Genomic DNA, 13,114 nt, shown 5'->3' with positions numbered 1-13,114 from the left:
TAAAATCTGGGTTTTGGTGTTTGGATATGGTGACATACAATCCTCCCTCTACCTGGACCTATGATGATGTGTGGTATAATCAGAGTCGAAGCATATCTCTCTTCATGAGCAATTAGACCAAGGAATTGGCTATTGATCAAGATCATAACCCCTCTCGACCACTATATGACCCTAACTCTAAGACATATAACCCAGGATGGAAGAACCACCCAAATTTTGGGTGGGGGAACCAACAAAATCACAACCAAGAGCACAACAAACCATACCAAGCCAATCAATACCAGAATCACAACTCCAACCATCAGTCAAATAACAACAGACCTTACCACAATCCACCTCACATATTATATCCTTCCAACCAGCAAACACACCACCATCAAGACACACTAACCCCAACCTCACAACCATGTGAAATCAAGGGTAACTTTAAGAGAGTAGAGGCTGCAATAGCACAGTTATCATCACAGCTCATAGGAGCCATTTTCACCCTCTTGGAAAGGCAAGCACAAGCTTAAAAGAAGATAGATGCCAACCAAAAAGAATACAGGTCAAATTTGAAGAACCAAGGTGCAGCAATCTCAAAGCTGGAAGCACAAGTGGGGTTCTTATCCAAGCAAATCCCAATGCCTACACACACATTTCCAAGTGACACCATGGCTAACCCAAGAGGGGAATGTAAGGCCATCACACTTAGAAGTGGAAAAGTGATAGACGAAGCCACCCAAAACCAGGAAAACCACAAAGAAGAAGTTGCAGAAAAGCCTAAAAACAAGAAGAAAGAAGAGGCCCCTAGCCCGTCTTCACCAAAGCCAATCTTGAAGCCTTATGTACCAAAGGCACCATACCCACAAAGGCTAAGGAATGATGAGAAGGACAGCCAGTTCTCCAGATTTTTGGAAATCTTCAAAAAGCTCCAAATCAACATACCATTTGCTGAAGCATTAGAGCAAATTCCCCTCTACGCAAATTTCCTGAAGGAGCTCATGACAAGAAAAAGAAATTGGGGTGAAAAGGAGACTGTAGTCCTAACTGAGGAATGTAAGGCCATCATGCAAAAGAGACTCCCCCAGAAAATGAAGGACCTAGGGAGTTTCCAAATCCCCTGCATCATAGGGGATAGCACTTTTGAAATGGCTTTGTGTGACTTGGGAGCTAGCATCAATCTCATGTCCTTAAACATGATGAGAATGATGAGAATTGAGGAAGCCAAACTAACAAGAATGGCACTCCAACTAGCTGACAGAACATTCAAGTTTCCACATGGAGTGGTTGAAGATTTATTGGTGAAGGTGGGAGAATTCATCTTCCCAGCTGACTTTGTTGTGCTGGATATGGAAGAAGAGGCAAACACTTCAATTATCCTAGGAAGGCCATTCCTAGCTATTGCTGGAGCCATCATTGATGTGCAAAAAAGAGAACTAGTCTTGAGATTACATGAGGAAAAGATGGTCTTCAATGTCTTTAAGGCAATGAGTTATCCCAAGGAAGCAATAGGAGAACGCATGATGGTGGACACCGTAGAACAAATAGTCCAAGGAGTTTTGGAAGAAGAGCAATATGAAGGAATTATGGAATTGGAGCAACAAGCACCACGTGAAGAACCACCACAAGGAACCATGGAAAGTTCAATCATGACAAACCACAAAGACAACAATGAAGAAGAGGCACTAAAACTAGAGCTAAAAACCCTACCTCCAAGCTTGAAATATGCCTATCTAGGTGACAATAGCACCTACCCAGTGATCATCAATTCAAGCTAGGGCAAGGAGCAAGAAGAGGAGCTCATCCAAGTGCTAAAACAACACAAAGATGCTATAGGCTGGACACTCACAGACCTAAAAGGGATCAGCCCTTCAATGTGTATGCACAAGATCCTACTTGAGGAGGGTGCCAAGCCCTCAAGGCAGCAACAAAGAAGGTTGAATCCAACCATGAATGAGGTAGTCCAGAAGGAAATGTTGAAGTTGTGGCAAGTTGGGGTGATTTACCCCATCTCAGACAGCCCTTGGGTGAGCCCGGTACAAGTAGTTCCAAAGAAAGGAGGAATCACTGTTGTACCAAATGAGAAGAATGAGCTAATACCAACAAGAACAGTGACCGGTTGGCGCATGTGCATCGACTATAGGAAGCTCAATGAAGCCACCATGAAGGACCATTTCTCCCTACCATTCATGGACCAAATGCTCGAGAGGCTGGCTGGACATGAATACTACTGCTTTCTTGACGGTTATTCGGGTTATAACCAAATATTTGTAGACCCAAAGGACCAGGAGAAAACTTCATTTACTTGTCCATATGGTGTTTTTGCTTACAAGAGGATGCCCTTTGGACTGCGCAATGCACCTGCAACATTCCAAAGGTGCATGCTCTCCCTATTTTCGGACAGGATTGAGAGGTTCATCGAGGTTTTTATAGATGACTTCTCTGTATTTGGTAACACATATTTTGATTGCTTGCATCACTTAGCCCTAGTGCTAAAGATATGCCAAGAGACCAACCTTGTTTTAAACTGGGAAAAATGCCATTTCATGGTTACAGAAGGAGTGGTCTTTGGTCATAAAATCTCAAAGAAGGGCATAGAAGTAAACAGGGCAAAGGTAGAGGTGATTGAAAAGTTACCTCCACCTTGCAATGTCAAAGCAATCAGAAGCTTTTTGGGACACGCTGGTTTTTATAGGAGGTTTATTAGAGACTTCTCTAAGGTTGCCAAGCCATTGAGCAACCTACTTGTATCTAATGTGCCTTTTTTTTATAATAAATGCATGTTAGCCTTTGAGGAGCTTAAGAACAAACTTTCCTCTGCACCTATCATAGCACCACCATGTTGGGATCTACCCTTTGAGTTGATGTGTGATGCATCAGATTTTGCTGTGGGTGCTGTTCACGGACAGAGGAAGGATAAATTGGTGCATGTCATTTATTATGCCAGCAAGGTCCTTAATGAAAATCAAAGGAACTACACCACTACAGAGAAGGAATTACTTGCCATTGTCTTTGCTTTTGATAAATTTAAATCATATCTCATTGGTTCTAAAGTAATTGTATTCACTCATCATGCAACACTCAAATACTTGCTTACAAAACAAGAATCCAAGCCAAGGCTTATAAGATGGATCCTACTACTCCAAGAGTTTGACATCGAAATTAAGGACAGGAGTGAAGCAGAGAACAAAGTTGCTGACCACCTCTCAAGGATCCTACAAGAGGAAGAAGGAGCACACCATCTTGCAGTGAATGAAAGCTTCCCGGATGAACAATTGATGATGATACAAGAGACCCCTTGGATTGCTGACATAGCCAATTTCAAGGCCATTGGGGAACTACCAACCAACATCAACAAACATATAAAGAGAAAGCTCATCAAAGATGCCAAATACGATATCTGGGATGAACCATACTTGTTTAAAAAGTGTGCTAATGGGATCTTAAGGAGGTGTATATCCCATGGAGAAGGACAAGAGGTGCTTTGGCAATGTCATGGATCTGCATATGGAGGCCACTTTAGTGGAGAAATAACAGTAGCCAAGGTGCTCCAATGTGGATTCTATTTGCCAAGCATTTTCAAGGATGCAAAGGACTTGGTGTCAAGGTGTGATGAATGCCAGAGGGCTGGAAATTTACCTAGGAATAATGAGATGCCACAGAGATTTATAATGGAGCTAGAACTATTCGATGTATGGGGGATTGACTTCATGGGGCCTTTCCCATCCTCCTACTGAAATATTTATATACATGTGGCTGTAGATTATGTGTCAAAGTGGGTGGAGGCTATTGCCACCACCACAAATGACAACAAGGTTGTAATGAGCTTCTTAAGAAAGAACATTTTCAGCAGGTTCGGAGTTCCCAGATCACTCATTAGTGATGGAAGGACACATTTCTACAATAAACAACTGGAAGCACTCCTTCTCAGATATGGAGTCAAACACAAGGTGGCAACCCCTTATCATCCGCAGATCAACGGGCAAGCAGATATTTCCAACAGGGAGCTAAAAAGGATTCTCGAAAAGACTATTGGAAGCTCAAGGAAGGACTGGTCTAAGAAGCTTGACGATGCTTTATGGGCCTACAGGACTGCCTTCAAGACCCCCATCGGGATGTCACCATACCAACTAGTATTTGGCAAGGCTTGCCACTTGCCAGTTGAACTGGAGCATAGAGCCTTCTGGGCTCTAAAACTACTGAATTTTGATGAGCAAGCTGCTGGAGAAAAGAGGCTGAGGCAACTCAACGAGCTGGAAGAATTTAGGAACCAACCATTTGAAAATGCAAAGATCTACAAAGAGAACACAAAAAGATGGCATGATCAAAAGATAGCAAAGAGGTAGTTCACTAAAGGATAAAAGTTGTTATTGTACAATTCTAGACTTAGGTTCTTCCCTAGGAAGCTTAAGTCTAGATGGTCTGGACCCTTCACCATCATCAAAGTGCACCCCTATGGTCAAGTAGACCGGGCTATCATGATTCATAGCATCATGATTGGAGAAGAAATAGAAGTTCATGAGGTCATAGCCCAAGAAATTTATAAGGTGGCGGACAAGTCCTCTACCTTGGCAAGGTTAGCCTTTCCTCATCTCATTTGTCACCTCTGTTATTCAGTTGGAGTTGACATAGAGGGAGACATCCCCATTGATGAGGACAAACCCATCGCTAAAGAAAGGATGGAGCAAACAAGAGATCCCACTCATCATGAAATCCCTGAGATGCCTCAAGGGATGCACTTTCCTCCACAAAACTATTGGGAGCAACTGAACACCTCCCTAGGAGAATTGAGTTCCAACATGGGACAACTAAGGGTGGAGCACCAAGAACATTCTATTCTCCTCCATGAAATTAGAGAAGATCAAAGAATCATGAAAGAGGAGCAACAAAGGCAAGGAAGAGACATTGAGGAGCTCAAGCTCTCCATAAGATCTTCAAGAGGAAGAACAAGCTGCCATCACTAAGGTGGACCCGTTCTTTAATTTCCTTGTTCTTTATTTTCCTGATTTTTTTGAAAATTATGCTTATGTTTATCCATGTTTGTGTCTTATTACATGATCATTAGTGTCTTAGTGTCTATGCCTTAAAGTTATGAATGTCCTATGAATCCATCACCTTTCTTGAATAAAAAATGTTCTTAATTGAAAAAGAGAAGAATTGTATGAATTTTAAATTTTATAACAGATTAATTATTTTGATGTGGTGGCAATACTTTTGTTTTCTGAATGTATGCTTAAACAGTGCATATGTCTTTTGAATTTGTTGTTCATGAATGTTGGCTCTTGAAAGAATGATGAAAAAGGAGACATGTTACTGAGGATCTGAAAAATCATAAAAATGATTCTTGTAGCAAGAAAAAGCAGTGAATACAAAAAAAAAAGAGAAAAGAAAAACGAAAAAAATAGAGAAAAATGAAAAAATATAAAGTTGTGATCCAAGGCAAAAAGAGTGTGCTTAAGAACCCTGGACACCTCTAATTGGGGACTCTAGCAAAGCTGAGTCACAATCTGAAAAGGTTCACCCAATTATGTGTCTGTGGCATGTATGTATCCGGTGGTAATACTGGAAGACAGAGTGCTTTGGGCCACAGCCAAGACTCATAAAGTAGTTGTGTTCAAGAATCATCATACTTAACTAGGAGAATCAATGACACTATCTGGATTCTGAGTTCCTAAAGAAGCCAATCATTCTGAATTTCAAAGGATAGAGTAAGATGCCAAAAATGTTCAGAGGCAAAAAGCTAAAAGCCCCGCTCATCTAATTAATACTGATCTTCATAGATGTTTTTGGAATTCATTGTATATTCTCTTCTTTTTTATCTTATTTGATTTTCTGTTGCTTGAGGACAAGCAACAATTTAAGTTTGGTGTTGTGATGAGCGGATAATTTATACGCTTTTTGGCATTGTTTTTAGTATGTTTTTAGTATGTTTTAGTTAGTTTCTAGTATATTTTTATTAGTTTTTAGTTAAAATTCACTTTTCTGGACTTTACTATGAGTTTGTGTGTTTTTCTATGATTTCAGGTATTTTCTGGCTGAAATTGAGGGACCTGAGCAAAAATCTGATTCAGAGACTGAAAAGGACTGCAGATGCTGTTGGATTCTGACCTCCCTGCACTCGAAGTGGATTTTCTGGAGCTACAGAAGCCCAATTGGCGCGCTCTCAACGGCGTTGGAAAGTAGACATCCTGGTCTTTCCAGAAATGTATAATAGTCCATACTTTGCCCGAGATTTGATGGCCCAAACTGGCGTTCCAAATCAGCTCAAGAATGCCCGGCGTTAAACGCCGGAACTGGCACAAGAATGGGAGTTAAACGCCCAAACTGGCACAAAAGCTGGCGTTTAACTCCAAGAGAAGTCTCTACACGAAAATGTTTCAATGCTCAGCCCAAGCACACACCAAGTGGGCCCGGAAGTGGATTTTTATGTCATTTACTCATCCTTGTAAACCTTAGGCTACTAGTTCTTTATAAATAAGACCTTTTGCTATTGTATTTTCATCTTGGTTCTTCTGGTTCCCTCTCTCGGGCCGAAACCAATGATCACTTTTGTTCTTATGTATTTTCAACGGTGGAGTTTCTACACACCATAGATTAAGGTGTGGAGCTCTGCTGTACCTCGAGTATTAATGCAATTACTATTGTTCTTCTATTCAATTCAGCTTGTTCTTATTCCAAGATATTCATTTACACTCAAGAACTTGATGAATGTGATGATTATGTGACGCTCATCATCATTCTCACTTATGAACGCGTGCCTGACAACCACTCCCGTTCTACAAGCAAGCAAGGCTTGAATGTTTATCTCTTGGATCCCTTAATTGAAATCTTCGTGGTATAAGCTAGAACTGATGGCGGCATTCAAGAGAATCCGGAAGGTCTAAACCTTGTCTATGGTATTCTGAGTAGGATTCAATGATTGAATGACTATGACGAGCTTCAAACTCGCGATTGTGGGGCGTTAGTGACAGACGCAAAAGAATCACTGGATTCTATTCTGACATGATCGAGAACCGACAGCTGAATAGCCGTGCCGTGACAGGGTGCGTTGAACATTTTCACTGAGAGGATGGGAGGTAGCCACTGACAACGGTGAAACCCTACATACAGCTTGCCATGGAAAGGAGTAAGAAGGATTGGATGAAGACAGTAGGAAAGCAGAGAGACGGAAGGGACAAAGCATCTTCATACGCTTATCTGAAATTCCCACCAATGAATTACATAAGTATCTCTATCTTTATCTTTATGTTTTATTTATATATCCTCCATAACCATTTGAGTTTGCCTGACTAAGATTTACAAGGTGACCATAGCTTGCTTCATACCAACAATCTCTGTGGGATCGACCCTTACTCGCGTAAGGTTTATTACTTGGACGACCCAGTACACTTGCTGGTTAGTAGTGCGAAGTTGTGATAAAGAGTTGAGATTGCAATTGAGCGTACCATGTTGATGGCGCCATTGATGATCACAATTTCGTGCACCAGGAGGCCAGTCTGTTGGGGGCGCTGGCACAGGTTGTGCGAGTGAACAGACCTTTTAAGTTTTCACACCTGTGCATACGCACACTTTTAAAAATCTTCCTGGGCATGCGCACGCACACCCCTATGCGGACGGACACACTCTATTTCTCAAATTTTTCTTTGTTTTCAACTATTTCACCTTGCCGACGAGGTTGTAAGCTTTTAAAACACCTTTTTAAGACTTTTGGGCATATTTTTGGATACTCAAATATGGGAAAAGATTTAAGGGTTTTAGACGCTATTATTTGGAAATTTAGAAAACGGAGGACTAGGCTTCTGGCGTACTGAAGGTGGTTCAATATTATGTGATGAATGGTTGATGAATGAGGTGAGGATTAAGGAACTGTTGAGTTCGAAACTGTAATGTGAATGAACAGTGGTTGAAGAGAGTCGAGGACTCTGAATGAAGTGATGAATCCATCTTGTACTAAAAATATTTTTCAAAACCATTGTACTACTTTTTCATTGAGATTATGAGACACTATGCGTCCGGCAGGGGCCGAGGTTGGATCACGCCTGTCGAGGTAGCGGCGATGGCGTACGGGTGGTGGTTCATCCTGCTTGCGCTTAGATGTAAGGTCGGTGGTAATAGATCCCGCTCGCATCCCTTCAGATCATCAGAGCGTACAGGCGCAAAACCCTGGATAGTGATCCGAGCACTATATGTCGGGTGTTCCCACACCATGAATCCGAAGGGCAACATCTCCATGAAGATGTGTCGGGTTGGCAGTTGAACTGACAATGTGATATCACAGCCAATAGGGGAGGCATTCATCATATGCATTTTCTACCTGTTTATATGCTTTGCCGACTTGATATTGTTTTCCCTATCTATATAATATGTCTAATTGCTATTTGTATTAATTGCTATATATGCTTCTACTTGTGTTTTACTTATATTGTATATACTTGTGCTTTTACTGGGATTGAAGAGGTTCAGGAGGTGATGGCGATGGAATCGCATGGAGGATTGGTTGGTAAAGGTTGCGGGACAACGGTGTTTGATTAGAGTAGAAATTTCCTAAGATAGACTACCCTTTTATGGTGCTACGGCTTAAGTTTTGTTAGGTTTTACCTATTATGCTTATTTGGTTTAGAATGCTTTAAGCTTGAATTCTTGTGATGGATATGGAGTCTAGGATTGCCTTTGGCATCCCGGGGTCTTATATCCTACATCACTGGGCCCTGTTACTATACTGAGAACCTTCGACTCTCATACCATATTTCTGCTATATTTCAGATGCAGGTCGCAACCCACCTCGGTTAGTTGTTTGGTTGGTGACAGAAGCGGAGGATCCGGTTGCTTCTTTTTGGGTCTTTTGATTTATTTTAAATTTGTCTCTCACTTTTATATCTTGTTTCGCCTAGAGGCTTGTATTTGAGAGAACACAACTTGTATAAGCCATTTTAAACTTCAGTTTCCTTTTGTTTGTATATTTGGCTAGCTGGCTTAAACTCCACGAGTCGTGGCTAGTTTCTTATGATATTATATTATACTATTATCTTCATTTATATCACATATGTTTCTTGAGCGTTTACTTAGACGCTACGTTAGATTGTTTTGCACTTTTAAATCTTGTTTTTGAGCTATATCCTTCATCAGGCTTCTAGATTATATTATTCCTTCTATATATTATATGTATGTGTTTAGCACTGTCGTAATCTCTGGTTAACCTTGGCTTTACGACGCAAGGTAAAGCTTAGGCTAATTAGGGTGTTACACCTTACAATCTCCTTTGTTTGTGCATCTTCCTCTTCTTCCATGTGTGAGGATAGAGAGTTCTCTAATTCACTGGAGTATGGACTCCTTTGATTGATTTCATCACTTTCTTCCATAGGAGCTTGCATTGTATCTCTTGGGAAGGAATTTGCTTGTTCTTCTTCCTGGGGCTTAATAATACACTCCACATATTTTTCTGTAGTTTTTAAACTCATCCTTATATCATGTATGCATTCTTTCTTTCATGACAAGCTCAAGAGCTGATGGTTCTTGATATGAATACGGAGATGGTGGCTCTTGATATGAATAAAAAGAAGATGATTCTTCGTATGAATAAGGAGATGGTAGCTCTTGATATGAATAAAAAGAGAAGGATGGTTCTTGGTATGAATATGGAGATGGTAGTTCTTGATAGATGGAACATGAAGCACTAAAGTTTCTTTGGTCATGATTTTTCCAACCAAAATTCGGGTAGTTACTCTATCCACAATAATGTGAATCACTCCTTGGGTGTGAGTAACCCATATGATCTCTCTCTATTATTTTCCTTTGCACAAAATACCAAACAGAATTAAACGCACCATGTGACAAACAGAGAAGCTAAGAAGAAAAAAAAGAAATATTAAATATTTTTTATTTTTGTTTTTCTATTATTATTATTATTTTATATTTTTTAATATAAAAATAAATTTCAAAAAATAAAAAAATATAATGTAAAAATCAAATAAGAAAATTAAACAAAGAAAAAGTCTAATCTAAGTAATCAATCAACTGATAGTTGTTAATCACAATAAATCACCGGCAAGTGCACCAGGTCGTACCAAGTAATACCTTAGGTGAGTAAGGGTCGATTCAACGAGGATTAATGGATCAAGCAACAATAGTCAATTGATTATTCTAGTCAGACAATCAAAATTTAGGGTTTTAATAGCAAATAACACAAAAACAGAGAATTAAATAAAAATAAACTAAAATTGGTTAAGAAAATAATATGATAAAAATAGTTAAGGTGTTAGAGATATTTAAATTTTCGGATTAATATTCAATGTTAACTACCTTAATCATGCAAATATTATATTCATAGCAAATTATATGTGACTAAACCCTAATTCCTTAGACCTTTTTAGTCTCTTTTAACCTTCATCAACCGCCAATTCTTTGGTCACTTGATTCCGATTAGAGGGTTAAGTTCAAAACTAGTTTATAAGCCACACAAACCCTAGATACCCAAAAATAAGACGATTATATGTCACGTATCATGTTAAATCTAGATAAATAGAGAGTTGTGAGGAATTGATTTCAAGATGTAATTCTAATGGTATAACTTTTCCAAGATTCAAAAAGAATTCAAGTTGAATTATAGTTATTTCACAATAATCACTAATTCTTAGGATGAAGAACGAAACCAATTCTTAAACAATAATCAAAACATTAATCAAGAGTAGAAGGAAAAATAATTATTAACCCATCAAAGTAAATAGAGCTCCTAACCTTAACAATGGAGGCTTAGTTCCTCATGGAGAAAAGAAACCCTAGTAGAGAAAAGTATGAAAGTGTAGAATGAAAATTTGGAGAGGAGTCTAGGTCAAGATCTCTTCTCCTTTTATATCTAATCCTAATTAATGTAAAATATATTTTCTAAAACTAAATAATGTCTTTTTCTATTTGCAAATAAAATAAAAGTTTTAATAAAAATCAAATAAAATCTCGTTGCATAGCTCAAATAGGCATGGGGACCATTGCTAACTTGATGATTAGTGCCTAACTTGGGAAATCCCAAGTAAGGTACCACTATGGCAGTGTGATTTGAAGTGCTTTTCTATGATAATCTTGGCGCCTAACTTGGAATTTCCAAGTTAGGCGCCACCAAGGCAGCACGTATGGAGGGTTTTTTCTTCATCTGGCGCCTAACTTGGAAAATCCCAAGTTAGGGGCCACCAAGGCCGTACATACTGGACAAAAAGTGTATACTATTATATATCTTTGAAAAGTTCTAGAAGTTAGCTTTCTAATTCCACTAAAACCGCATCAATTGGAACTTTGTAGCTCTCGTTATGCTCATTAGAGTGTGAAGAGGTCGGGGTTGACAGCATCCACAAATTCTCTTTACACTTATCTTTAATTCTTGGTTCCTCTTTGTTCTTTGCTTCTTTTTTTCTAACAATTCCCTACAAGAATCATGAAACTAAAAGGATCAAAGCAATATCCAATTTGAGCACCGAAACGCTTCATAATTAAGCATTATGCATTTATTTCTTATATGAAAAAGCATAGAAAAACACAACAAGATGCGCATGCATCAGTGTGACAGAAGAATTTTCTATTGGTATAGAATTATACCAGGGATCATCATTAAGTCCACACCTTTTCACATTAGTCTTGGAAGTACTCACAGAGCATATCCAAGACCCTGTGCTATGGTGTATACTTTTTGCCGACAATATCGTTCTAATGGGAGAGTCAAGTGAAGACCTAAATAAGAAGTTAGATTTATGGAGAGAAGCTCTAGAAGTTTATGGTCTATGCACAAGCCGTAGCAAGACGGTATATATAGAATGTAAGTTCGGTCGTCAAAGGAGAAGCCCTAATACAGAGGTGAAGATTAGAGGAAACATCCTATGAAAAGTTAAAAGTTTTAAGTATGTTGGATGCATCATACAAGATGATGGAGAGATTGAACAGGATGTAAATCACAGGATCCAAATAGGTTGGTCAAAATGATAGAGTGCGTCTGGTTTTATGTGTGACAAAAAAGTTCCTTTAAAACTTAATAGTAAATTCTATGGCACTACTATCAAACTGGCTATGCTTTATGGTACAGAGTGTTGGGTGGCTAAAAGGGAGCACAAACATAAGTTAAGTGTGGCAGAGATGAGGATGTTGAGATAGATGAGTGGTCATATGCAATTGGATAGAATAAGAAACGAAGATATAAGAGAGAGAGTTGGAGTAGAACCTATTGTTACTACAAGAAAATGAAGCATTTGTAATAAAAATTTTGTATCAATTTTCAAATTGTTACAAATTGTTGTTTTTTTTTTGTAACAAAAATTAGAATGTTTTGTAACAACATGATTTCTTTGTTACAAAACGTTTTAATATTTTGTAACAACATGATTTCTTTGTTACAAAACGTTTTAATATTTCGTAACAACAAGATTTCTTAATTACAAATTGTGTTGTTGTTGTATCGAAATGGTATTTTATTGCAGAAATTTATAATGTTTTGTAACAAAAAAATAAGTTATTGCAAAAGTTCAAAATATTTTGTAACAAAGAATTAATTTGTCACAAAATTCAGTATTAAAAGATTTTTGTAACTAAAAAAGATTTTGTTTCGAGATGTTAAAACATTTTAATATTGGAAAAAAATTATTTATAGAATTTTTTGCATGGTAATTTTTTTTCAAAACTTTAGTTTTTCTAAAATATTAGTTTTGATAATTAAGTATTTTTTATAAAATATTAAAAATTAAATTATTAATTTTAAAAAATTGTAAAAAGTATTTTGTTTAATCTTTTAAAAAAATGATGTAAACTCCGCTAAAATCGGTAAATTATTAGCTAATAAATTGAATTTTTATTAGGAAAGCTAAAAATGCAAAACTAATATCAAAATAGGATAGAGCTCGTCAAAATGAAAATTTTGGTACCAATTTCGAAAATTTGGCCCATAATCGGGCCGGAAGGGCCGAACCGGTTGAACCGGGATCCAAACCGGGTACATTGGTCCAACCAGACCCATAACATAAATGAAGCAGTAGCTTCATCTTCTCCATTTCACAAAAGCTGCGAAACACACAGCAAGGGGGGAGGAGAAGAAACCTAACCCTCACCTTTCCTTCTCACCACCATAACTCCTCCGTCCGGGCTCTGGTCGCGGCACTGT

The 13,114-nt window shown here is 38.3% G+C and overlaps 1 protein-coding gene across 1 annotated transcript; it reads left to right on the top strand.

Moving 5' to 3' along the window:
- The first annotated feature begins 1,445 nt into the window (after positions 1–1,445).
- Positions 1,446–3,719, top strand: LOC140183679 (uncharacterized). The gene is made up of 2 exons (XM_072232184.1): positions 1,446–1,719; positions 3,037–3,719. Exons 1-2 carry the CDS (start codon positions 1,446–1,448, stop codon positions 3,717–3,719), a joined length of 957 nt encoding a protein of 318 aa, XP_072088285.1.
- Positions 3,720–13,114: the final 9,395 nt, after the last annotated feature.

Source organism: Arachis hypogaea, chromosome 1 (assembly GCF_003086295.3).
Source record: "Arachis hypogaea cultivar Tifrunner chromosome 1, arahy.Tifrunner.gnm2.J5K5, whole genome shotgun sequence".
Classification (NCBI taxonomy): Eukaryota; Viridiplantae; Streptophyta; class Magnoliopsida; order Fabales; family Fabaceae; genus Arachis; species Arachis hypogaea.
Note: the sequence above shows the minus strand (reverse complement) of the source record. Positions and strands in the feature narration are given on the sequence as shown.